This window comes from Ovis aries, chromosome 2 (assembly GCF_016772045.2).
Source record: "Ovis aries strain OAR_USU_Benz2616 breed Rambouillet chromosome 2, ARS-UI_Ramb_v3.0, whole genome shotgun sequence".
NCBI lineage: Eukaryota > Metazoa > Chordata > Mammalia > Artiodactyla > Bovidae > Ovis > Ovis aries.
In genome coordinates, this window is record NC_056055.1 from 14164564 (window position 1) to 14192433 (window position 27870).

General features: G+C 42.4%; 1 protein-coding gene across 1 annotated transcript; it reads left to right on the forward strand.

Moving 5' to 3' along the window:
* Positions 1-27410, forward strand: FRRS1L (ferric chelate reductase 1 like). The gene is made up of 5 exons (XM_027964008.3): positions 1-299; positions 12297-12381; positions 14489-14627; positions 18810-19056; positions 21142-27410. Exons 1-5 carry the CDS (start codon positions 74-76, stop codon positions 21312-21314), a joined length of 870 nt encoding a protein of 289 aa, XP_027819809.3. The 5' UTR covers positions 1-73; the 3' UTR covers positions 21315-27410.
* Positions 27411-27870: the final 460 nt, after the last annotated feature.

The following is a 27870-nucleotide window of genomic DNA, read 5'->3' on the forward strand; positions in this document are numbered from 1 at the left end:
GCAGTCCCGGCCCCGCGCCCGCGGCGCCCCCGCTGCGGCCCGAGCGGCCTGGCTGCGGGATCGGTGCGCAGCGATGGCGCGGTCGCGCCGGTCCTGGGCGCAGCTGCTGTTGCTCCTGCTGGCCGGGCCGGGCGCCTGTGCAGCCAGCCCGGCGGACGACGGCGCGGGCCCGGGGGGCCGGGGACCCCGGGGCCGTGCGCGTGGGGACTCGAGCGCCGACGAGGCGGTGCCGCGCCACGACTCCTCCTATGGCACCTTCGCCGGGGAGTTCTACGATCTGCGCTACCTGTCCGAGGAGGGTGAGGCTGCGGGAGGATGAGGGGCTGCGGGAGCGGAGACCCGGGATGGGGGACGGAGGCGGCAGGGGAGGGGTGGGGGTGGGGCGGGGCGAGGCGGGGTGGGATCGGTTAGGAGGCGAATGGAGGCTCCGCTGGCTCAGCCGAGGCCCGACCGCGGAGCACAAGGCTCACCCTGCCTATCGGCTTGGAGAAGAGATCCGGAGAGCTGTCAGCGCCTTCCACCCGCTGCTGGCTTTACAGGTGGGGAGACTGAGGCCGGGAGGGAGGTGGTCAGCCAAGTCCTGCTAACCTGCAGGCTGCTAACCTGGGGCTGAGTCAACCCCCGCCCCCCCCCCCAACCCCGTCCCCCTCGCGCTCTCCCCCGCTTCCGCCATCCCCCAGGTTTCAGCGTCTATCTGTGACAGTGATGGGGTAGCGGATGGTAAGGGAGGAGACTGTCATCTGGCCTAGAGTTGTGTGAAATCAGAGTAGCTGGTGGGAAGCCCAAGACGCCTCTTAAAGAGAGATTGCCTTGTTTCCTGCATGTCTGTATTGACCTAAATATGCCGTGGCTACTGTTCCAACTTAAGCGTTCTGTTCCTGCTCGCTGCCCAGCCCCCCGAGAGCTGGGTCACACCTCCCTCCCCACTTCCAACCCCCTTCAGTACTGTTTTCCCATGTGTCATGAACCCCTAGTGTGAGCCACCATCGTTGGGGTCTCCTGGGTCCAGCAATTGGGGGTTTGTCGCGCAGACCTCCTTGCACAGGCAATATTTCAGTGAGCGCAAAAGCCAAGCTGATTCTCTTCAGAAGGAATGGAAACTGGCTTCTTAGTTCTGCTGTTCGGAAAGTGATTTTCCTTTTCTCTGCTAAGAGGAATATCTAAGAATCAAGCTGGGGTTTGAAATGTTGTCTGTCCCAACAGCTGATAGGATGCTGGGTGCATCTGTTACTTGGGATTAAGTTTACCTACTTACAACAAACACACGTTAACAGCACAAGTAAGATAGAAATTTCTCTCTTATGTAAAGAAATCCAGAAGCAGGCAGTCTAGAACTGGTCATCTGAGACACTAATCCTGGTCTCCTGCTTCTTCACAACTCTTAGTGTGTAACTTCATGGCCCAAAATGGCTGCTTGATTGCCAGCCATTACATTCACTTTCCAGACAGTGGGAAAGTGGGAAGAAGAAGGTCACTGACTATAAAGAGATTACTCAGAAATCCCATGAAACAATTCCACTTACACTTCATTAGCCACAACCTAGTCATGTGCTCACACATAGGTGCAAAGGAGACTGGGAAATGTAGCCTTTTAGCTGGAAAGGAATATGACTAGTTCAAAAATTGGACTTACTGTATTCTATGGAGAAATGGATTTGGGGAAATAGATTAGCCGGGTAGATGCTTACCTGTTGAAACAGGGACCCCCAACATATAGTGGCTTAAATAAGATAGCTTATTTTTCTCTCACAAGAAAGAGTCCGACTGTTCTAGACTGGTAGGCCAGCTCTGTTCCACAATGTCATTCAAAGACCAAGGTCCCTTCCTTGTTGTTCCTGCATGCCCTAAGGCTTTGTTCTCATCCATGTGGAAGTCATGTTGTTTGCATGTCTTCTTTCAAGCTGGAGGAAATGAGAAAGAGAGGCAGTTCAGGACAAGCAGTTACCTTTTAGGCTGGTTGCACAAATCCCTGTTATTCACATTCCTTTGGCAAGAACCTAATCATATAACTTAGCTGCATGGGAGGCTTGAAAGTGGAGTCTTCTAGTTGGGTGGCCATGTGGCCTGGGAGAAGGAGAGTGCAGGGGCAGGGTAGGAGGACAGCAAGCAGGAGTAGAATCTATGGCTCTGAGAAAGAATACGTAGTGTAGGACTTCCCTGGTGCATCAGTGGTTAAGAACCCACCTGCCAGTGCAGAGGACAAGGGTTTGATCCCTGGTCCCATACGTGGCAGGGCTGCCAAGCCCATGCGCCACCACTACTGAGCCTGTACCCTGGAACCCGTGAGCTGCAATTACTGAGCCCACGTGCCCTAGAGCCCATGGTCCACAAGAGTAAGAAGTAAGAAGCCCGCGCACCACAACTAGAGAGAAGCCCTGCTCTCTTCAGCTGGAGAAAGCCTGTGCGCAGCCACAGAACCCAAAGCAACCCCAAAATAAAGACTACATAGTATTAATACAAAAGCCATCTCTTTCTGGAAGCATTTAATACATAGTGATACTGTTCATAGTCTGCTTAGCACACGGCCAGGTGACTCAGAGGTGGCATGTGAGAAATTGTGTTTTCACTGGGCACGTGTTCTCTAATGGAGGACAAGGTCAGATTCTATGTCAGTTTGTATATGCAGAGAGAATGGAGTTAGTTGTGTAGTCCAGGCAGTTTTATGAACGTGGACATCAGGTACGCTGCAGCCCTAAGGCTTTACAGAGTTGAACCAGGAAGTCTAAGAGACTCTGGTGAGACAGAAGGGGGAGGCACTTAGGTGAGGTGATCCGACAGGGGTAAAAGGCCTGGGATCGGTGTACAGATTGCTAGTTTGTCTGCTTGCCACCCTTGACCATTCTGCATATGCTCCTGGAAGCCTGGCTCTAACCCTCAAAAATCTGTGATAGGTCGAACCTCTTCCCTGGATGAAGCTTCATTTCCTATACCTGGAATTTTCTCTCTGACTCAACTTTCTTTTACAGCCATCTCTCACTCCCTGTCTCCCTTGCACTGAGCCTTCATTGTCCACTCTGCTCCTTTCTTTGACCATTTTGCTTATCTTCAAAGGCTGACCCTACAACCATCTGGTGGATGCTAGTGGGGATGTTTGTGGGGTAAGCCTCTCAGGGGTTAGCACCTCTCCCAGATTACCCTGGACCTAGGCTGGGTAATGGGGTCCTGAGTAGAGACTTTCCCAAGATCCTTAGAAATCATCAGTGACACTGCCTTAAAAGGGTGCTGCCAGAGAGGGAGAAGCAGAACCAGGGGATGTCCCAGAAGGGTGTCCCACCCAGAAGGTGAAGGAAAAGAGGGCATCAGAAAGTGTCCTGTGCCACGGGGAGGCCCAGGGAAGACTTAAAATAGTCGACAGATTCAGAAAATGAGAGGCAGTGGGCAAGTTCTCCTGGGATGAATTCAGTGGAGAAGGAAGGAGGGAGCCTAGTTGATGGTGAAGGAAGTGGCAAGTGAAGAGGTGGGAATAGTACCTTTAAACGATTCTTTCTTTCTGTCAGTGCAAGTGGGGTTTTCTTTTTCTGGTGATTGGGCTACTTGTTTTCTCTTTGCAGGGTACCCCCTTCTCACGTTGAAAATTGCCAACAGACTGAATTAAAAAAAAAAAAAAAAAAAGCCTGGTAGTGTGAAATCAGAAAAAGGGAATTAGAATAATGGGATAGAGAATTTCCTGAAACTATAGGACAGCCCAGTGACCATTACCTACCTTCTTCAGAGACCATTTCTCCAGTGTCCAGATTGTGCAAGACCCCCAGGCCAGAGAGTGAACACTGGCCAGTTTGATGTTTCTAATCACCTCCTGAAATGTCTGTTTTTTAAACTTTAATTATGTTTTGATTTAATGATGCTAGTTTTCAGAATTCTTGGGGGCTCCTACTGTCTTAGCCCATACTACTCTTCCTTACAGTCCCAGCTCAAATGCCACCTCTTTCAGGGAGTCTTCCCTGATTTTTCCTCCCATTCTCTGCTGTTAGGCAAGGTATTTTCCCACAGCACACTATCTAACCCTGCCATGACCCTTGAACTCTCTGTGGTTGAGTTTGGATAGGTTCTTGGTGCTTGAATTCTATAATTCATACCTTTTCCCCTTGAGATTCTCAAGCCAGAATCTATATATTCAGTATAACAATAGAATATAAAACAGATTACTGCATGATTATGGGCAAACCTCCTGTTCTGAGTGTTCTCTGAAAAGAAAATCAAATTGGGCATTGAAAGTAAAAGTGTTAGTCGCTCAGTCATGTCTGACTTATTGCAACCCCATGGATTGTAGCCCACCAGGCTCCTCTGTCCATGGAATTCTCCAGGCAAAAATGCTGGAGTGGGTTGCTATGCCCTTCTCCAGGGGATCTTCCCAACTCAGGGATTGAACCTGGGTCTCCTGCACTGCAGGTGAATTCTTTACTGTCTGAGCCACCAGGGAAGCATATATACTAAGATTAAAAAGACAGCCTCCCAACATGGGTACATCTATAGTATCTATTCATTTGTACTTCGGTTTGAACAAAGATAGCATCACCTTGTTCGGTGAAAAAGTAGAAATTGTATATATACTGTTTGGGGGCAGAAAAATAAAACGAAAACAAATAACAGAAAGGGTAAATAATTTAAAGGTAAATAGTCTAAACCTAATTTATCTCCATGAATCTAGCCCAATCGTAACACTAATTTGTGCTTTTAGTAAGTGCTTACTGTGTGCCAGTCCCTGTTCTAAGTACCATATCCATATTAACTCTATTCTTTAGGGCAAGGCGCTGACTTAGACACTCTTGCCATTCCCGCTTTAGAATTAAAGGAACTGACCTACAGAAGATTTAAATATTGTAGCTAAAGTCACACAGCTAGAAAGTAGCAGAGAACTGGGTGGGTTTGTTGATTGACCTTATGGATAAGGTGGTACAAGTTGCTGACCTGCTCTGGGAAATGCAGTTGAACAGATAGGATGGGGCATTTTCATGGGTAAATTTGAGAAGAGGGGCTTGGAAGTGATGGGGTAGTCCGTTGGGAGCGGCAGGTTCCTGAGTGATGGATTGCTACGATGAAAGCTTTGCTGAACAGACTCCACAGGGGTGGAATGTTCCGTTTTATAGAGCCCCTTGACATTTTCACTTCGCTGTGTGGCTCTGCTAAGCAGAAGTGATTCAGACAGTCCAAAAAGAGAAAGTGGCTGATGCAGCCACTCTTGAAGATGTGAACAGATAATTTCTGGTTAAAACTTCACAAGGAATTAAGTACTAAATTAATACCTGAGAGCTATGATCCAAGGAGTTAATTAGAAGCAATAAATAGCAAACCAGAAGCCATTAACCACCCAGTGGAGTATGGCGAAACAGGCTCAAGGGATTGCAAAAGAGGATTGGATAGTGGCTGCGAGTTTGACAGGAATGGAAACCACAAAAGAATGTTGAGAACCTGGAAAAATGAACCAAGAAAATAAGTGCCTCTTGTGTGATAGGAATAGCTGAAGGGAGGGGGAAAAAATGGCTTTAATCCTGCAAAACAGAATAGTTATTGGAGGGGTTTATAGGACACATGTGAGAAGAACGGAAGTGAAAGAGAAAAAAATTTTTGGCCCCAAGCCAATATTATTTGGTCTTAACCCAAATTTAATTTTAGATAGAGAGGTGGGGGGGGGGGAGCACTAAAATGGAAAGTGGAGGGAAAGGAATAAATAAACAAAAACATAAAAACACAGTAATAAGGGACTTCGGTGGTGGTCCAGTAGTTAAGAATCTGCCTTCCAACCCCAGGGATGCAGCTGCGATCCCTGGGAACTATGCCGGTGTGCTACTACAAAGGCCCCCATGAGACATAGGTAGAGAAAATCCCGAGCACTGCCACAAAGACCCAGGGCAGCCAAAATTAAAAATAAGTACATAAAAAAATGTAAAACCAATAATACTTTTTAAAGTGGGAGTATGGACAAAGCTAAGGGGAGAATGAGACGCTGGCCGGTCTGGGTATCCGACCCGTATTTGTCAGGAAGATGACGGAGCGCAGAGAGGTAGGAGAGGGTGGGGAGAGGCCAGTAAAGGTCTCCAAGCAGCACTGTACAAGATCCGATTGCTGTTTTAGAAACCTGGCAGGCAGTGGAAGAATTAGAAGGGAAGTAGGGAAGTCAGAGCGGAGGTGGCACAATAGCCAAGAAGCTGGCTCGGGCGTCAGGAGTGGGAATGAAAGGATTGGTGGTGGAGAAGGTGTTCCAGGTGGAGGAATCTAGGGTTTCAGGGTTGGGAGCCTGCGGAGGGTGGTGGGATTCTTCACTAAGACAGAAAACACAGGAGGAAGACTATCTGGGAGGTGCTGGGCACCTGGAATCGCTTTGCCTGTGTAATGTCCAGGTGGAAACCCCTGGAGGCAGCTGATAGTTGGGCTTAAATGTTGATATGGGAACAGGAGAAATGCCAAAAAAAACTGTGAGGCTAGAAAAAGAATAACTCTAAAGAAAATCGGAGGAAAGAAATAATAAGCATGTGCAGTATTCAATGGAATAGAAACCAAATATTCAGCACATGTGTGTTAAGTCACTTCAGTTGTGTCTGACCCTTTGCAATCCCATGGACCGTAGCCCACCAGGCTCTTCTATCCATGGGATTCTCCAGGCAAGAATACTGGAGTGGGTTGTAAAGAGGATCAAAAAAGTAAAAAATGATTTTTTGAAAATACGAATGAAAGGGTTAGCCAGAGAAACAGAACTGGTAGGGTGTATATGTGTGCGTGTGCGTGTGCTTGCGTGTGTGTGTGTGTGTGTGTGTGTGTGTGTGTGTGTGTGTGTGTAGATGGGAGAGAGTATGTAGATGAAAGAGAGAAATTTTTATTCTTTCTTTTTTTTTTTTCAACTTATTTATTTAGAGAGAAATTTGTTTTAAGGACTTGGCTCACACAATTTTGGAGGTTGGCAAGTTCAGAATCTGCAGGGCGGGCTGGCAGGCTGGAGCCCCAAGAGAGAGCCAATGTTGTAGTTCAAGGCTGAAGGCCATCTGTCGCAGAATTCACTCTTCTTGGGGAATGTCAGTCTTTTTGTTCTCCCCAGCTGGGGGAGAAGCCTGCCCACATTATGGAAGGCAATCTGTTTTACTCAGAGTCCACTGATTTAAAATGTTAAATGTTTGTCTCATCCAAAAACACTCTTACAGAAATATCCAGAATATTGCTTGACTGTATATCTGGGCACCTAGCCCAGCCAAGTTGACCCACAAAATTAACTATCACAATAGGATACTGACAAAATTGATCAAGAGGAAAAGAGAAGACAGAACATGTTAGGAATGGAAGAAAAAGGGGAAATAACCCTAGCCGTGGATGTGTGCTCAATCGCTAAATCGTGTCCGACTGTTTATGACCCTGTGGACTATAGCCGGCCAGGCTCCTCTGTCCACGGGATTTCCCAGGCCAGAATACTGGAGCGGGTTGCATTTCCTTCTCCAGAGAATCTCCCTGACCCAAGGATTTAACCTGCATCTCCTGCATTGCGGGCGGATTCTTTACCACCAGCCACCTGGGAAGCTCATTAAGCCTAGACATAGCAGAGATTTAAAAGCTAATACATTGCAACCCAACATTAAAAAGGCAGCTAACCCTATTTAAAATCGAGAAAGGCTCTAAATAGACCTTTCTCCAAAGAAGATACACAAATAACCAATAGGCACATGAAATTATACTCAACATCATTCGTCATTCAGTTCAGTTCAGTTCAGTTGCTCAGTCGTGTCCGACTCTTTGCGACCCCATGAGTCGCAGCACGCCAGGCCTCCCTGTCCATCACCATCTCCCGGAGTTCGTCATTAAGGAAATGCAAATCACAGTCATAACAAGCTACCACTTCACATCTACTAGGCTGACTATAAAAATTTTTTTAAAGGACGCTTCCACAATACATTGCTGGTAAGAATGTAAAATGGTACAGCTACTTTGGAAAATAATTTGATAGTTCCTCACAAACTTAAACATAAGAGTTATCATATGACATGGCAGTCCTACTCCAAGAGAACTGAAAACATATGTTCGTACAAAAACTTGTGCACAGATGCTCATGGCAGCATTATTCATAGTAGCCAAAAAGTAGAAACAGCCCAACTGTCTGTCAACCTGTGAATGGATTAAAAACAGGTGGTATATCCATTCAATGGAGTATTCCGTAAACTAAGAGAAATATCATTCATCTGTGCACCTAGGGTACTTAGAATTCTACAATCAAAATAGTTTTCCAATAAAATTGTACAATGCATGCAAAGTAGATCCTATTCAATATCATTTTCTAGATGTCAAGATGACAACTGCTAATAAGATGTGGTTTCTACAAATACATTTGTACTGGTAGTTAAGGATTAATACATTTAGTCTCTACCCAAATGTATTAATTAATACATTTAGTCTCTACCCAAAGGTTCAGTAGGAAAGCCAGAAACCAGTTTTTTAAGCTTTTTGAAAACCAGCCCAGATGACCAGCCCAGAGAGCTGTCTGAGAAGGTGTTGGGAGACTACAGAAGCATAAAGGGAGCTCAGAGAAAGTCACTGTGGGAAGCACCTGCCAGCCCTGGGGCTGAGGGAGCAGAGAAAAGGGCTTGAGGTTTTGAGAACCTGGGAGCTCAGACAAGGGACCTCAATCCAGAGGTTTACCCATCCTCTGAGAGTGGGCTATCTGCCCAGCTAATGCTGGTTCCTTTGATGAGGCTGGTTCTGGGAGTCTAGAAAACAGCTAGAAAAGAAAAAGAAAAAAAGGCTGGAAACTCAAACCAATTGACACTGCAAGGATGAAGTGGAGTTGCTGAGGACTTGCTGACTGGACAGCAGTCAAACAGGAACAAATGGTCTTGTTTTGGCAGGTCCTCCTGCCTCTGAGCCTCCCTCTAATGTTTCCTTTTGGCAGAACCTAGCGAGCTGGCAGAGGAGAAATGTGGTTTGCGGAGTCCTAGCCCATCCTAGAGCTGACTATAGAGGCTGAGCTGTAGCTGAGATATAGGAGCTTAAATATTGGCATGTGGATCCAACCTACTTTATTCCAAATAGGGAGATCATTTAATTTCAGGAAAAAAAAATATTTCTCTGCTTATCTTCTGATACCAAACCCAGCTGTTGTCTTGAAATTAAGTTCTGGCACTCATAACCCCAACAGGTTAAAGGGCATGGTCCGCAACAAGACTGTCCTCACTTCAGACCAGCTGGCTACCAATCCAAGGGCCACCCACAATCCCTCTTGTGTTCTGTAATTCACTAGAATATCTCAGAGGATTCAGAAATGGGCTGTGCATACAATTGTAGTTTTAGTATCAAGGAACTCAGGACCACTCAGGAATAGCCAATGAAGCTGCACACAGGTCAGAGTCTGGGAGCCCACAAATACAGTTTTCATGTCCTGTCCTAGAAGGAAATATTCTTCTCCATGGAATCAGGACATGTCACCCACCTGGCACGTCAGTGTATTCACCAACCAGGAAGCTGCATTCAGCTTCAGTGTCCAAAGTTTCTGTTGGGGTTTCATCACCTAGGCATGGTTAATTTAATCATTAGCTACATTATGGAACTCAATCTCCAGCCCTTTTACACTCCCCTCCCCACTGCCCCAGGTGGGGCTGGCTCAAGCCCCAAACCTGTACCCATGTGTTTGGTCTTCCTAGTGACCAGCCTCCATCCTGAGTCATTTTCTCTCTTAGCATAAATGCAGGTGTGATCCCAAGGGGCTCATGAATAACAAAGACCCACTGGGAAATTCCAAAGATTTAGAGTCTCTCCCTCCCACCCAGGAACCAGGAACAAAAACCCATCAAATTCTTTATTATGCAGCATCTTCCCTGGTTATATATTATACAGGACTTCCCTGGTGGTCCAGTGGCTCAGAATCCACCTGCCAGTGCAGGGGACACAGGCTGTATCCCTGGTCTGGGAAGATTCCACATGCCGAAGGACAGCTAAGCCCACACACCACAACTGCTGAGCCACCGTGCTGCAGCTGCTGAAGCGCACGTGCTCCAGAGCCTGTGCTTTGCAGCCAGAGAAGCCACCACCACAAGAAGTCCACGCACCGCGGCTGGAGAGCAGCCCCTGTCTGCTGCAGCTAGAGAAAGCCCACACACAGCAACAAAGGCCCACTGCAGCCAAAAATAAATACCTTTTAAAACCATCTTACAAAATGAGCGCAACGTGACATTATTAAATGGTGCCGAAATGCATTTGACAACAGAATTTCTCATTCTAAGATTTAGAAGCATATACGATAAAAGGGAATCAGTGCTAGAAAAACCCCAACAAATGAGCCATTTGCCAACACTAAATAAACCAGTTCAGTACATTTATAAGTGACCTTTGTTCTAAAACTTGCTCTTACTTGGAGCTTAGAAACCCATTCTTCTAGAGATGATCTTACCCAATGGTTAATTTTAAAATGTAACAGTAATAATAAACCAATAATAATAATGACTGGCGTTTATTGAGCTGGAAACCTGCTGTATGCTGATGAATTATTCTAGATGCTAGAAAGTATAATGGAAGAAGATGGGGAACCTTAGTCAGAAACAACATTACATGGGATTGTCTCTTTCAGACACCTCTAGAATCTTAACAAACATAGGTAGTTGTTGCATTCCTGGATAAATATCCTGAGAAAAAAAATGGCCATGGCATTGTAGTGAAAGCTAAAAGGAAGAATGTATAGGAAGATGCTTGACATAGTTGTAGCAGTGAACTCAATAAATATCAAGATTAAAAACTCATCCAAGGCAGAACTCACTCTAAAGTACTGAAGTGGACATAGGACTTAGCATAAAATAATTATGAAAGTAGACAAAGTAATGCATTTTGCCCAGGTACTTAAGGATGGTGAGAAGGTAGGGTTGTACTTTAGCATTTGATCAACATATAGGGTAGTCAGCCTAGAGGGGTAAGGTGGAGGAGGGGTGGGAGGGAGGCTAAAGAGGGAGGGAATATATGTATACTTTTAGCTAATTCACATTGTACAGCAGAAACCAGCACAACATTGTAAAGCAGTTATCTTCCAATTAAAAACAAAAATCTAGGTAGTAGAGATGAACACAAAATGTACAGATATAAACCAGGCAAGTATGACCTGTTGGTCTTTGAGTATAATTTAATGAAACAAAGTAAACAAAACCTCATTTAAAAAAGCGTTACAAATCACAAAGGACTTCAGAACAGTGAGAAAAGAAAAACTAATACAATAATTTTTAAAGTGTATTTACATTGCCTAATATCTATGGGTGATTTAATTGATTCGTTGCATAATCAATTCAGTGTCCAGTGCCAAGCACTGTGCTGGGCAGAGAATACCAGATGAATCACACGCAATTCCTGTGTACATGGATTGAACAGCCTAGAGTAAAAATACTTGTGGTCACAAACTGGAAGCGCAGTGCAGGCTCTCCTTTGATGTGTGGTTGAATGCATTATTGGAGAAGACTCTTGAGAGTACCCTGGACTGCAAGGAGATCCAACCAGTCCATTCTGAAGGAGATCAGCCCTGGGATTTCTTTTGGAAAGAATGATGCTAAAGCTGAAACTCCAGTACTTTGGCCACCTCATACGAAGGGAGACTCATTGGAAAAGACTTTGATGCTGGGAGGGATTAGGGGCAGGAGGAGAAGGGGACAACAGAGGATGAGATGGCTGGATGGCATCATTGACTTGATGGACGTGAGTCTGAGTGAACTCCGGGAGTTGGTGATGGACAGAGAGGCCTGGCATGCTGCGATTCATGGGGTCTCAAAGAGTCCAACGTGACTGAGCGACTGAACTGAACTGAACTGAACTGAATGCATTATGATGTTAAGTCATCTTACAAGAAAGATGCATGAAATGATGTGATTAACAAATTTATATGAGATATGAAAATGTTCTCTACAGCTTGATGAAAAACAAGTTCACAGAAACAGAGAGATCCTATTGTAATATATAGCTATAAATGGAAAGCTTCTGCTATCAAATAGAGAATTGTTCATTCTTTCTCTTAGAGCAAGTGTATGGAATAAAACTCTATTTTCATGCTTCCAATGGACACTGGTGAGCCAGTGGTTATGATATTACGTCCTCTTTCAGTGCCCCAGGCACTCTACCTGTAAATGAGGAGAAAGCCCTTTCTCAGTTAACATGTAGGCTGGGTTCAAAGATGTGTGCCCCATACCTGCCCTCATGAAGAGGGTAATTAGGCGTCAACTGAGCTCTTTTCTGAGGCTTTGACTATTTCTAGACTCATGCGATAGAGAATAGTCAACCTACTCAAAAGTAGCTTTTCTCATTGGAAATGCTGTTCCTGGATTTTCTAACCATTATTTATTCTCACTGGCCAGGTTACCCTTTCCCTACTGCTCCTCCTGTGGATCCATTTGCCAAAATCAAAGTGGATGACTGTGGAAAGACTAAGGGCTGCTTTAGGTTGGTAGATCTGTGAGTTGGAGAACTTTAAAGCTAAGACTTTGATTTGCTTCTCAAGGTAGTATTTAAATTGCATGCAGTTCACTCTCACCAGGAGCCCACACCCCTCGTAACTTCAGCACGGATGTAACCTATTTCCAATGGCCAGCCCAGGTTGCAGCCTTAAAGGCCTTGAGCTGTCTCACGCCCCTTGGCCCTAGAACTTACTTCTCTGGTTCTTCATTTATGACTGTATGCCATTGACTCAGGGGTCTAATCAGTTGGCTGTATGAAGAAGAATTACATGACACAGAATTTGTCTTTGCTCATTCAGTACGGGTGTGGGCAGGACAGGCAATAATATTGGGTTGGCCCAAATATTCATTTGGGTTTACCATAACATCTTATGGAAAAACCACCCAAACGAACATTTGGGCCAACCCAAGAGATGTGTCTAAGACCCACTTCCTTTTTAAAACAATAGTTATAACTGTGGATAGCTATACGATCCTAGCTAGTCAATTCGCACTGATTATAGTGTCCAGCTAGTTATTTCAGATCTAGCACCTGATTATTAATAGTATTCTATCTAGATGTGATAGACTGGAGCTAGAAAGCAGCTAGATAGTGACCTTCCATCTAGACAGCTCTGCTTTGTTGGGAAAGCCTCCTTTTCTTTGAGTCCTTTATTTCCAAAAACAAATTGTCCTTGAGTAAAGATTTTGATGGCCATTGCAATGAATTTGTGTTTCGTCTTGTTTTGGTTCGGGACTCAAAGTCCAAGGACTAAAAACTGAATACAGGGGGTTTGAGTTTTTGGATTGCAAGAGTATTGCTAAGGAATTTTTAAAAATCTAGTAATACTATTATTATTGAGGAAGATAGCCAGCAATGAATAATTCTGGTGATTAGGGGATACTTTTGAGAAGAAAAGGAGTTTTAGTGCTCTGCTGGCTTCACGGAGACTTGCTTTCTGGCCCACTCACTTAGCTTTGCTCACCCGTTTCAGCTTTTTCACTCTGGTTCCTGTGGTCCTGAGCTTACACCCCTTGCCAGCTGCTCAGGGTATCTGCCTGCAAAGCTGCATGTTCCCTGTCTCCCTCCTCCATCAGTACTTAGGAGCCTTGCATCCTATACCTTTTATCTGAGCTTAGGTTATCCCACCCATTGCTGCAGTTTTCAGTCATTTCTGAAAGGCAGTATGCCTAAAACTAGGGCTTGCTGATCCTCAAAGGATCCACAAGTTCTCTGTAAGAAAATTTTAAATTCATGTTTTCATTTCAGTGATGTTCCTTAAATGGATTAACGAATGTATAATCTGATTATCTGGATAAACATCTTACTTTAGTGTCTGAATTGTATTAGCCCCAAGCAGCTCGATAGAGCAAAGGCAAAATTTTTTTTTTTTCCAAAGGCAAATTTTTAAAGTAAATGATGCATTCGAATCCAGTGAATATAAATAAATGAGGCATTTGTTTGGTGCCTTGTATGTATAAGGGTTTTGGAGCAGTTCAAACAGATAAGAGTAGAGGAGAATGGAGTCATGACTTGTAGTAAGACACAGGCTCAAAATAAAGACCCTGCAGAGTACAATCAGACATACCAGGGGTGGGTAAGTAGGAAGTCAGTTTCAGCCAATGACATCATTTATCCCCTGAATGCTATGAATTTAAAAGGTCCTGGTTTTGTAGTTTAATCTGTATTCAGTTTGTCCATTTTTGTTAATTGAAAATTTGTAAATGAAAAGAAATGGCAATCTAAATTATTTAAATTATTAACTCAGGATTTTTTTGTTCTCCAAAAGGAGTCAGAAATAATTTGGTAATTGCGAATATTTGAGAAACTCTTAATAAGATGTAGAGAACCGTGGCTAGGACTTGAGGCCCATGCCACAGCTTGATTGACTCTGGAAGTCCCTTCCATCTCTGGACCTCGTTTGTACATAGATAAAGAGGAGCAGATCATCTTCGCAGTCTCTCCTGGATGAAATTGTGATTTTGAGATCCCAGGGAGCAGAGATCTAAGATTCATATTGCTTAGCATTCTGCCTGACACAGAGATGCTCTCTTAATGTGTTCTGAAGACGTAGAGGAGGAAGCAGTAACACCTGTTTTGGATTATCCTATAGATACGGCAAGCCGGGCTGTAACGCAGAGACCTGCGACTACTTCCTTAGCTACCGGATGATAGGGGCTGATGTGGAATTCGAGCTGAGTGCAGACACCGATGGTTGGGTAGCAGTTGGATTCTCTTCAGACAAGAAAATGGTAAGACACAAATCGTGGTGGAAGGTGATTTTTCTCTTCTTTCTGTTGTACCACTTTAGATTTTAGAGAATGAGCGTGGTTATGTTTCCCTAAGCGCCCATGCCACTTTTAAATGGCAGAAGCCAATTCCTGGTATTTGATTTTCTTTATCCAAGCAAGTAAATTGATCACAGCATGATAGCCATTATACTAGTTATGTCTCTCTGATTACAAGTTAAAAAAAATAATTCAAGTTATTTTAAACGGAGAAGGAAGGGTTGGTTATGAGAGTGCAGGGTATCTCCTGGTACCTGTATTCATTAGTTAATTCCACAGTCATGCTGCAAGAGAGCCCCACCAAAGCACATGGCTAATAACAGTCAGCATTGATTTGTTGCTCACATGTGTATGGATTGGCTGGGACTCAGTTGCTTTTGGCTCCAGTCCATGGCTTGGATTCAGGTATTGTCTAATCATTCTGGAACTAGTGGCTCCCAAGGCATGTTTTTTTCATGGCAGAGGCAGAAGCACAAGAGTCATCCAAGCTGATTTCAAAGCTGTGTTCACATCACATCTGCTGGTAATATTCTGTTGCCCAGAGTAAGTCACCCAGCCTAACCCAGAATGAAAGGGCAGAGAAGTATTCTTCCCAACCAAGAGGCCTTGTGAAGGTGTAGATATATAATACAACAACAGGGGAGTGAAGAATTGGGTCCAACGATTCAATATTCCACATCATGCCTTGTCAAGAATGCATCTGGCCCTCAGAAAGGACTGTGGACAGGAACAGGCAGGAGCCCAGGTTGCTGTCCATTGCTTACCTCTGCTTCTCTCTGCCTCTGCCGCATTCTGCCCTCTTTCTTCCAGAGCCTCGTCATTTGCCATGCACTGTGCCAAGGTGCTTCCCAAACAGCCACACTTTCTCAGGCCGTTGAACCTTTGCATGTGCGGCTGCTTTTTGGATAAGATACTTCTCTTCACCTGGTCTGTTTTGAGGTTCTTAGAATGAGATGGGGGCCGCAGGAGTGGTGGGAAGGGCCCAGGTTTCAGGTATGTTTTGAAGGTAATACTGACAGGCTTTTGCCGGTGGATTGGATGTGGGTTATAGGTGGGTCATAAGAAGAGATTTGGGGATCAGGCTAAGCAATCAAAACTCCATTAACTTTGTTTTTGGAGAGGTCGCTAGAAGAATGAGCTTCTCATTCCAGGCGGCAATACAATGGGGTCACCTGGTAAGACTTCATGGATACTAGTCTACGTCACTTATCTCCTACTTCAGGGTCAATGGGAGAGAGGGTGGTTGTGTGCCATCCAGCAGGCTGGCTGGCAGTGCAATTGACCATTTCTTGTCCAGGAATGGATTTGCACCCATGATGCAGCTGTTACCATTAGGGGGCTCAGAAGAGGGAGGTTGAGTAAGAAGCATCCAAATTTCATGTTTGACGTTTTGCTATCTAAAGGCCTTTAAAATCTAGGTTTATTTTTCTCTTCCTATTACTCTAAGAAGCATAGATTTAAAATTTTTCAAAACCTGATGCATAGGAAAAGCAAAATGGAACCTCTTTGTAATAGTCATTGACCTTTTTTCAGAAATAATGGATTGCTGATTTATTAGATTTTATTCTTTAGAGAGGTTTTAGGTTCACAGCAAAATTGAAGAGGGTACAGAAAATTTCCATATACCCTGTCCCCACACATGCAGAGCCTCCTCCATTATCAGCATTCTCCACAGAGGGGTACATTTCTTATAGCTGATAAACATCTGTAACTTTTTTAGTTGTTGTTGTTGTTGTTGTTGTTGTTTTTTAACATTAATCCTATAGACAAGTTGCAGGAGTAGGACCGATGTTGTTGTTCAGTCACTCAGTCATGTCCGACTCTTTGCGACCCTGTGGACTGCCGCATGCCAGTCTTCCCTGTCCCTTTGCTATCTCCTGGAGTTTGCTCAAATTCATGTCCATTGTGTTGGTGATGCTGTCCAACCATCTCAGCCTCTGTTGCCCCCTTCTTCTGCTCTCAATCTTTCCCAGTATCAGAGTCTTTTCCAATGAGTTGGCTCTTTGCATCAGGTGGCCAAAGGATTGGAGCTTCAGCTGCAGTCTTTCCAATGAATATTTAGGACTGATTTCCTTTAGGATTGACTGGTTTGATCTCTTTGCTATCCACGGGATTCTCAAGAGGCTTCTCTGGCACCACAGTTTGAAAGCATCAGTTCTTCAGTGCTCAACCTTCTTTATGGTCCAACTCTCACATCTGTACATGACCACTGGAAAAACCATAGCTTCGACTAGATGGACCTTTGTTGGCACATTAATGTCTCTGCTTTTTAATTTGCTGTCTAGGTTTGTCATAGCTTTTCTTCCAAGGAGTAAGCGTCTTTTAACTTCATGACTGCAGTCACCGACTGCAGTGATTTTAGAGCCCAGGAAAATAAAGTCTGTCACTGTTTCCATTTTTTCCCCATCTATTTGCCATGAGGTGATGGGACTGGATGCCATGATCTTCATTTTTTGAAAGTTTAGTTTTAAGCCAGCTTTTTCACTCTCATCTTTCACCTTCATCAAGAAGCTTTTTAGTTCCTCTTCGCTTTCTGCCATAAGGGTGGTGTCATCTGCATATCTGAGGTTATAGATATTTCTCCTGGAAATCTTGATTCCAGCTTGAGCTTTATCCAACCCAGGATTTTGCATAATGTATTCTGCATATAAGTTAAATAAGAAGGGTGACAATATACAGCCTTGACATACTCATTTCCCAATTTTGAACCAGTTCATTCTTCCATGTCTGATTCTAACTACTGCTTCTTGACCTGCATACAGATTTCTCAGGAGGCAGGTAATGTGGTCTGATATTCCCATCTCTTGAAGAATTTTCCACAGTTTGTTGTGATCCACACAAAGACTTTAGCATAGTCAAGGAAGCAGAAATAGATGTTTTTCTGGAATTCTCTTGCTTTCTCTATGATCCAACAGATGCTGGCAATAGAACCATAAACTCCTCTATACATATATATATGTATATATAGATGTTTCACCTGTTGCTCAGTTGCTAAGTTGTGTCTGACTCTTTGGGACTATGGACCGCAGCACGCCAGGCTTCCCTGTCCTTCACTATCTCCCAGAATTTGCCCAAACTCATGTCCATTGAGTTGGTGATGCCATCCAACCATCTCATCCTCTGTCATCCCCTTCTCCTCCTGCCCTCAATCTTTCCCAACATCAGGAGCTTTTCCAATGAGTGGTCTCATAAACTCCTATATATATGTTTCACCAAATGGTAACTTTTTATTGTGGTAAAACATATACAACCTAAAACTTACTATTTTAACCATTTTAAAGCATACAGTTCAGTGGCATCAACTACATTCACGGTGTGGAACCACCACCATCTTGTTCCAGAACCTTTTCACAAACAGTAACGTTTGCCGTACGTGCTTTCTCTCTCTTTCTGCTGCTGCAACTGCTGCTGCAACTGCTGCTGCTACTCTGGCTTCTACTACTTACGATTTTTATTATTTTCTACAAACTTGAGAGGTTAAATTGAAGGCATCATGACCCTTTAACCCTAAATATTTAAGCAGGTATTTCCTAAGATCAAGGATATTCTTTTTCATTATATAATTTATTAAATTCAGGAAGTTTAACATAGATACTACAGTATTATCAGATACACTGTCCACTATCAAAAGTTGCCCTTTGCCCCAGTGCTGTGCTTTATAGAAAATTTTATTTTATGATGCAGGGTTCTGTCTAGGAACACCATTAGTTGTCATGTATTGACATGACAGTATCTTTAGTCTTCTTGATTTTGAAACAGTTTTTTAGCTTTTTCTGTTTTGGTCTTTCATGATATTGACCCTTTTGAAGGTTACAGGCCACTTTTTTTTGTAGAATGACCTTCAATTTGAATTTGTTTGCTTATGATTAGGTTAAGTGTCTGTGTTTTCGGCAGGACTACTAGAGAGCTGGTGATGTAATCTTCCCTAAGTGGCACATGAGGAGACACTCAATGTCAGATATGGTGGTGCAAACTCTGGTCACTTGATTAAAGCTTTTTTTAATGGCATTTAAAACAATTTTTGAGGTGAGACTTCCAAATACATACGTCACGGAATGTACATTTTGGAGTGAAATTTCTTTTTAGCTGAAGAGTTTGCCTAAGATGCACCTTTAACTTTTTTTTCTCCATCATCTTTTGTGTTAGGGTGGTGACGATGTCATGGCCTGCGTCCACGATGACAATGGCAGGGTCCGCATACAGCACTTCTATAACGTAGGCCAGTGGGCAAAGGAGATTCAGAGAAACCCTGCCAGAGATGAAGAAGGAGTTTTTGAGAACAATCGGGTCACCTGCAGATTTAAACGGCCTGTAAATGTTCCCAGAGATGAAACGATTGTCGATCTGCATTTGAGTTGGTATTACCTGTTTGCTTGGGGTCCAGCCATTCAGGGTAAGCTTACATTTTGGCATCTGGACTAAACACCAGACACTGCTGTGCTTTAGTCATTATTGACTGGGAGTCATTATTTCCAAGAAAGTAATGAGCACTTTGTATAACACAGAAAAAGGAGACATGATCCTGCCTTCAGAATATAGTAATGGATTTACTATACACATGAACACAGAATGGGACAGGTTATACACACGCATAGTTAGAGTGAGATATACAAGATAATATATGATGAGCTATGGCTTGATGAAACAGAGCGTATGTCTGCTGTATATGGTGTATGGACTCTAATTCTTACAATGGTCTCATTTACTTCTCACCATGTCCTCCAGAATTGTAGGAATTATCATCCTCATTTTAGAGAGCTTCAGGAATCTGCTCAGGGGATTCCCAGGTGGCACTTGTGGTAAAGAATCCACCTGCCAATGCAGGAGACTCGAGACTCGTGTTCGATCCCTGGGTCAGGAAGATCCTCTGGAGAAGGAAATGGCTACCCACCCCACTATTCTTGCCTAGAAAATTCCATGGACAGAGGAGCCTGGTAGACTATAGTTCACGGGGTCATAAAGAATTGGATACGACTGAGTGACTGACACTTTAACTTTTTTTTTTTTCCCCCATCTATTGCCTAATAGGATCTTTTTCTTTCCTTCAAATTGTTGCCATTGATTGATTGGAAATTTCATGCCTTTCTTTGCCTGTTTCTAGTTGGGAAAACATCTGGATGCCTCCAGATTTGTGACCCCTTTTCCATTTGCTTATTTCCCAGGTTACTGACAATGAATCTGCAATTATATTTTTGATTACTCTTAGTACCCTGGGAAATAAACTATGTCTTAGGCTGGAGAAATGAACTCATTTTAAATGATGGGGTTTGGAATCTAAAACGCTGAGTATGAGTGTTGATTCTGCCCCTTGGTAGCTGTATCTAGCCTTTATCTAAATTCTGAGTTCTAATTTCTTTTTATCTAAAATGAGGATAATAATGATATTGAATTCATAGCATTATTCTAAGGGTTAAATGAAAACAAGTATTTGACATTGCTGGCAAGTGCTGTACCCCTGAAGGTCATCTTCTTACACATATGGCATCATGACCCGGTATTCCAAGCCCTCCCCAACACTGGTGACTTTGCCTGATAAGCACTCTCAGCATTCTGACGTTGTTCTCAGTATCTCCAAACAGCACGGACGCATTCCTGCCTTACAGACAGGCTTGTGCTTTTCCTGTCTCCTGAACACTATTCTAATGCCTCTCTGGTGATCAAACCCTATCCATCCTCTTAAGGTCTATCAAAGAGGATAGACTGTGAGCTGAGCCTTGAAAGGGGGATATGGGATTAGATGTCTCTCAAGAAGGGCATGAACTGGAGGTACATGGGTAAGCCTGGGAATTCACGAAGGTGACCGGTGAGCGAGGTTAGGGAAGAGAGGTGAGTAGGACCTGTTGAGACAAAAAGTCTTGCCAACCTGAGGAGTTTGGTTTGTGTTAACAAGAGCCAGCATGGACACTGGGGTAGGGGCTGGGCATGTCAAGTATGGCACAGCTTCCCTGACAGATTGTGCCTTCAAAACCCTGCCTTTGAGGCCCTTTTTCCAAGGAGATCTTTGCTCTAAACTCATAGGCATGTCTCCCTCACCCGAGTTTCATGTTGGTTAATCAAAAGGTCAGGCCCTTCCTATCAATTTTAGCTTATGAAGCAGCCTTTACATACAGCCTTTCCCCTTTTCCTCTTCTAACCAGCTCAAAAAATGCTTTCCGTCCAAAAACTTGTTTGGTATCTTAATTATCCTCCTTTCGTACCACTCCATTCCACTCCGCCAGACAGACATGCAGACTTGTAGGCACACAGCACATCCTCTCTGATCTGGCCTGGGCAGGCTACCACTTAACATACCATAGACTTCCATGTGCAAGGGTCAGTCAGGAGTTGTTAGTGATCCATATATTAATATTAAAAATATATTTGAAAAAAATAGCAGCTCTTTGAAGATTTGTCTCATTTTTCTGTGGTTTGCATGTATCATTTTAAATCTGTACCTTTTTTCTCTTGCTGGTTCCTTTTTCTTTCTTTCTTCTCAAAGGCTCTATCACCCGACATGATATAGACTCACCACCGACTTCAGAGCGCGTTGTCAGTATTTACAAGTACGAGGATATTTTTATGCCATCGGCTGCCTATCAGACCTTCTCCTCTCCGTTCTGTCTGCTTCTAATTGTTGCCCTGACCTTCTACTTATTGATGGGAACCCCTTAACCACAGTGGCAGAGCCAACAGAGTCAATGCATTAGAAAGCCTTTGGTATATTTTTAAAAAAATATTCAGTATTATTTTAGCTTCTATTATGTAAAAAAATAAAAACAAGACACATATGATTCAGCTTTTTGGAAAAAAGAGCAAGCTGCTTTTCTAATTGAAGAGTGTTGTTTAATAATGACCCATCCTTTTAGAAAGTACTTAAAACTTTTCTAAGCTCTCATTTTCAAATCTGGTTTCTTACTTGAGCTTTACAACATGTCTGAGTTGGCTTGACGAAAATGATTATTGCCATCATTATTACACTGATTGGAATTTGAGACCCAAGAGGACACTCTTTTTATGACTCTTGTGCCATGTAGCCTTGGCTGCTCAGCCAGATAACACAGAGCAAAGCAGAGAAAGCCAGGCTTAGAAACTATGTCCCTAAACAACCTTCACTCTTCCAACTACAGTTCAAGAGAGTTATTTGGAGTAATACTAAAGAGAACTTCGCTGGATGGCCCAAGTTCACAGTCAGCCTTCTAGGCAGAAGAACTTTCAAATTTCCACAGAGCATGAAGGTCTTTAGATATTTACACAGCTCATGAGGAGAATGATGGAGATAACAGTGATATGGAAATGGTTCAGACTTATTTGAAATGTCTTCTCAATTAGTAAGTAGCTAAGAGAACACATTTTTTTATTGCCGCTTGGAAAGGTTAGAAACAAAACTGTGAGTATTCCTGAAGATGTAAAATTATATTAATGATTAAAAAATTGGGGCATTCTTAGAAGTTAGAATTTTGACTCTACTACCACTCTATTTAAGAAATTAAGGTATTCATTTGTGGTTACAGCTAATTCTGTTGTCAGAATCAACATATGTTGAGTACAATTAAATGTATTATAATAGACAAATCATCTTAAATATTCAAGGCATTTTGATAATAAATTAACATTTTTGGAGATTGTGGAAATTTGGAGTAGAAACCTTTTAAAGATGACATTTTTAAAATGAGAAAATGCCCCATCAAGTGAATTTACTTAGAGTATCCATTCACATGTTCAGACTTGTAAATTGGGTTAGCTGTCAGCATAATTTAGACTAATGTCTTGACTTAATGCACTTCCTTTTTTTCAAAGGAACTCAAACGTTGCTTTACTCCAGCTGTCTGAGTTAACAGCCCATTTAGAGGGAAAGTGTCTATGGGTGTATGCTGCTGAGGCATTCCCATTGTAGAGTTCTGGAGTCTTCTGGCTCCCTGTCATACCCCACCCCATTGCTTTAAAGCTGACTCCAACTTTGTGGGTTTTGTGATTAAACAACACTGGAGACTGTGATTTCTAATGCCATCCTTGGAATCCATGTCGGAAGTGAAAGGCCATTTCCCCTGTGGAAAAGGCTTTCACATTCTTCTGGAACTGAACAAAAATGAGGAAAGCATCCCAATTCTGTGACTTTGCACAATTTACCATGTGCATCCAAGGGATGCGGGAGAAATCCTCATTGCAGATGGAGAGAGGTCAAGTGTCCCTGAGCAATGGCTTCAAACTCAAGTCATCCGACTCAAGTCCCAGGCTCTGCCCGACTGCAGCCAAGCCTGCCAGCCATGGCTGAGGAGGGCCTGTATGTCACCTTCTAAGGTGGTTGTGTAGTGGTTGTGCAGCAGTGAGGCTGAGTATGCAACACCCACGTTGTAAATAAGAAAGCAAATATTTTTATATTTCACCCTCTCATGTATAATATTTCCTCTATAAATAGGTTAAAACTAAATCGAGACTCAAGCTAGTCTCTGTAGCAGGCAGGGAAAGAATAAATTAAGGGGTTTTCCTTCTGCTTACTTTCAAGTCAGGCTAATTGTTTCATGAACTGTTTTTCCTTGGATTGCCAGTTTTGCACGTTTGGGCTTTGAACTTTCAGTGATATCTCATTTCCATTAGTGTAAAATGAGCACCACTTTGATTACTTCCACTGTCATCTTTCATCACCACTCCTCAGCTTGCTGTGTCCCAGCACGACTCAATTGCTCTCAGTTCTTCAGACCCAATTTCTCACCTCTCTTGACATTCCCCGTGCCCAGACAGTCTCTACAGCCTAGGCGTGCTGAACTCCTAGGTCACAGCATAACTGTTTCTTCCTCTAATCCCCTGGATTAAGTAGGTTCAGGCCCCTGCCAGATGCTCTCATAGCACACTCGGCTTCCCCATCATTTTACTCATCACACTTGCCTGTAATTGCTGGCTTGTCCTCCCTGCTAACTCCCTAATGGAGGGACTCTAGCTTGTTACTCATCATTGCATTGTAACAGACACTCCTACATAGCAGGTACTCAGCAAACATTTGTTGAATGAGTGCATAAATGAAACTACTTCTGTGGCAAGTTTGGTTCACCAAGCTTGTATTTCACATACATTGCCAGACTAGCCAGCATTTTTATGTTCTTCTACCTGTGGTCATTCTCTTAGCAAACACTGAGCTTTTGTCTTTTGAAACACAAAAAGAAAGATCTTTTGTAACAGTGCTGTTTTGCCCTGTAAAACAGAGTTTGACATTTTTAACAATAATCTTAGTTCCGAAATGAGAATTTATAGACCAGGAATGCAAAACTGAATTTCACCATCATCTCAGAGAATCATCAGTTTAGGGACATACTAAAGTTAAAATTCTGTAGACTCAAATTTCATTAATTCTTACCTAGGATAGGAGAATCAACTTCTATTTTATCTCTGTAGTCCTTTTTCTAACATTGTACTTGTTACAGGGGAGATACCCAACCAGTGTATTTTTGTAAATGCCCAGGTAGAATAATAATGTTTGCTAAATTTACTTAGTGCTGTTTTAAGCACTTTACATGGATTAACTCACTTAATCCTCACAACAAGCAGAGGAAGTAGATTCTGTTATTAGTCCAATTTAACAGATGAAGAAACTGAGGCTAGGCATTTGGCATGAATTACCAGGGTTGGCTTCCAAGGTGGCACTAGTGGTAAAGAACCTGCCAACCAGTGCCGAAGACGTGAGAAAGGCAGGGTCAGTCCCTGGGTTAAGGAAGATGCCCTGGAGGAGGGCATGGCAAGCCACTCCAATATTCTTGCCTGGAGAATCCCCAAGGACAGAGGAGCCTGGTGGGTGGCAGTCCATGGGGTCGCAAAGACTCGTACATGACTGAAGCGACTGAGCATGTACCAGTGTTGGCAAGGGCTTGAGACACCATTTTATCCAAATCCACTTACTTTAAAAAGGCGCATGCACATTCATTAAAACTTTCATTAAACGGAACCCACTATCCACGCTCAATGCTTTTTTTCCCCCTTAAGCAATTTGCAATGAATAGAAGGACTTTTTATAGTTAGATTTAGGGAAAGGGGTACGTTTTACTTTCTTTTTCTTTTCTTAAAAACATTTTGATTCTCTATTTTGCCATTTTAGTGCTTTTTATGTTATTTAAAAATAATACACAGATTGGAAAAGATTCGAATGCATTTGTCTTAAAAGTGACTTACCTAAAACCCGGGTCTTCCAACGTAGAGCCCTAGTGCCCTTTTCTTGCTTCACTGTAGTTTCAAAGATGAATTTGCCAACATGATTTCAGATAAAATACAGGAGCCATATTTAATTATATTTAGTTGGCTTCTGTCCTTAAGGAAATTGGACAACTCAGGGATAGACTGCATCCCACAGAGTTTTTTTTACTACTGTCTCTGTAATTAAGTTTACAGTCTATATTCAGGATTTTGTGCTTAAGAGCTATTACCACAGAGGTTGTCATTCTTAGTTCTGGCCTGAGGGTCAGCAAAGTTTTTCTGTAAAGGTCCAGATGATAAATATTTTAGGCTTTAAAGTCTCTCAGCTGTTCAGCTCTGTCACAGACAATACATAAACCAATGAGCATGGCAGTGTTCTGGTAAAACTTCACTGACACAAATTCAAATTTTATATAACTTTTTCATGTCATCCATATTTTTCTTTAGATTAAAAAAATTTTTTTAATGTAAGAACCATTTTAGCTTGCAGACCATACAAAAATAGGCAGCAGGTTGGCCTGTGGACTGTAGTTTTCTCAGTCTTGCTCTCAGCTAAATGACCCAGGTATCATGATCAATTGCATAGGATACTGCCAGTAATGTAAGCTGTTACTGGTTAACTGTAAAAATATCAATGTTAGTGAGTAATTTGTAAAATAAATTAGAATTGATGGACTGTTATCCTGATAATGGATTCCCATTAGAACCTGCATTCTAATGTATTTTCCAGAGTTGATGTGAAAGAGAGAGCAGTAAAGTCAGAGCTGGGTGAACAGCAGTTTTATTTTATCTAGGTTGAGGCAACTGTGAATGACTTTTACTGTGCCACTGCTCTTCATGGTGGGATTACAGTTGACCCTTAAAGATCAGAAAGGCTTAGGGATACTGATACTGTCCTTCAGTGGAAAATCCACCTATAACTTAGAGTAATCCCTCCAAAATATGTGGTTCCCATGTCTGAGGCTCCTCCTATCCATCGTCCCACATCCAAGGATACAACCAGCCTCACTGAGTGTGGCACTGTCATATTTACTATTGAAAAAGATCCATATTTAAGTGGACCTATTCAAACTAGTTCAAACTGGTGTTGTTCAAGGGTTGGCTGTACAATGTTTCAGACTAATGTATTTTCCTTTAGACTGTTTTTAAGTGTTACCTAAAATCTATTACAGTCATGGGATGGGAGTGTTTTACACATGGGACTATGGCATCACCTCCTGTATCATAATGGAAAGATGTTTGAAAACCACCACAACAGTCCAAATGCTGAGATGGGAATACTTTACTGTATAGAATCGTTCTGTTCTCTAAACACAATTGGTTACGTTTAGCGAACAGCTTGCTTATTCTCAGCGTGTTTGTATATACATTTGCACAATGTGATAAGCACTGCGTTTATACGTAAATGCCTGTATATATACCATTTGAAAGTCTTTGTCAGGACTGTTTCTGTTTCTGATCTCTTAAATACTTTAAAACTCAAGAGGTAAAACATTGTGTGTATTATAGGCAAAATGACTCTTGAGTTTATGGTAGTTTAGTTTGTAGAAAGGATTCCTGGGTCCTTTATTAAACTGTGCCTCCTCCATGCAACATTCTATGACTTGTTAAGAATGTATAAAGTATCATTGTTGAGTTTGACTTTTCTATACGGTTAGTTAAGGAACCAAGACTGGTGTGAACTGAGTAAATGGTATGTTGATGCAACCTATCCATGTTTTATATTTAGTTAGATTCCTTATTCATTTAATCAATTATTTAGTTTCAAGTTATACTTGGTTATTTTTATATTTAATAGATAAGTATACATTCTTTTTCATGAAAATAGTGGCTATTAATGTGATATTAAATATGATTAAAGATTTAAGTGAATCATCAAGCTCTTTGGGAATTTTCACTTCAACTATGCTGATATTCCATTAATGTTTTCTGGTTCTCCTGGATATTGGCCATTAGGCAAATAGCTGTTCCATTCCATTCTTCTGGAGAGTGATCAATTCTGTAGGATTATGGGGTGCTGTGGTGGTTGTGGCATTCACCCAGATCACTGAAGCCGTTATCTTTTCATCAGATAGAATGTCCTGACCACCTGGAAGAGTAAATGCAACTTCTCCACATGCCTTATTCCCCCAGACGCGCTGATATGCTGGAACAATCTGGCTCCAGAAGTATTAATAATACTTTTTTGAGACTTGTCTATCAAATACTATTTTGTAAGAACTATGCCTTTAAATAGACATTGATGGGTTATATTTGTTTTATAATAATTGTGTACCTAATGTTCACTTGTGATTGATTTTGAGATTTATGTATATTTATAAGCCTGTCCTATGTGAATTTTTACTCTATGATGTGTGGTACCTTACTAATAAAGACATGGATTTCTGTTTATGTAAAGTAATTGTAGCAATATTTCTAGATGGTTCCTAAATGATTGTTCTGCCCATCTGACATCACAAATACTCCTATATTTAGAGGATTATGTTAGAGTTAGAATATATTAACTAGATTTAAACTTTAAAATATAAATTCTCAACATGGTTTGAAATTCTTCAGTTGATGTAATTAAAGTTTGTAATTCTTTACTGATTTACTCTGATGCATTTTTTATTTTATGTTTGTTTTACATCCTTTCATCAGTAAAGTCTTTGTGAAGTTATAAACTTTGGAGAAGATGAGAGCCTGTCATCCTGACAGAGGAAAAATCATGTTGCAGTAGTCAAGTAAAAATATTTGCAGAAAAACAATTTGCAAAAGAAATCTGTATTTAAAGCTTCAGCCTAATGCCTTTATCAGATAGTAAATGGAGGCCTATAATCCCATTTAAATTGTATTAGTTGACTAACAGTGCATACTAGCTCTAAGAATTTCGTTATAGACCTTGCTACTGCTACCGCTAAGTTGCTTCAGTCGTGTCCGACTCTGTGCGACCTCACAGACGGCAGTCCACCAGGCTCCCCCGTCCCTGGGATTCTCCAGGCAAGAACACTGGAGTGGGTGGCCATTTCCTTCTCCAATGCATGAAAGTGAAAAGTGAAAGTGAAGTCGC

What these genes read in the sequence shown, in the direction of transcription:
- FRRS1L (XM_027964008.3), top strand. Translation starts at nt 74, where the DNA reads ATGGCGCGGTCGCGCCGGTCCTGGGCGCAGCTGCTGTTGCTCCTGCTG. An exon ending in GCGCTACCTGTCCGAGGAGG is followed by an intron (nt 300 to 12,296) that starts GTGAGGCTGCGG and finishes CTCACTGGCCAG; the next exon opens with GTTACCCTTTCCCTACTGCT. An exon ending in TTGGGGTCCAGCCATTCAGG is followed by an intron (nt 19,057 to 21,141) that starts GTAAGCTTACAT and finishes TTCTTCTCAAAG; the next exon opens with GCTCTATCACCCGACATGAT.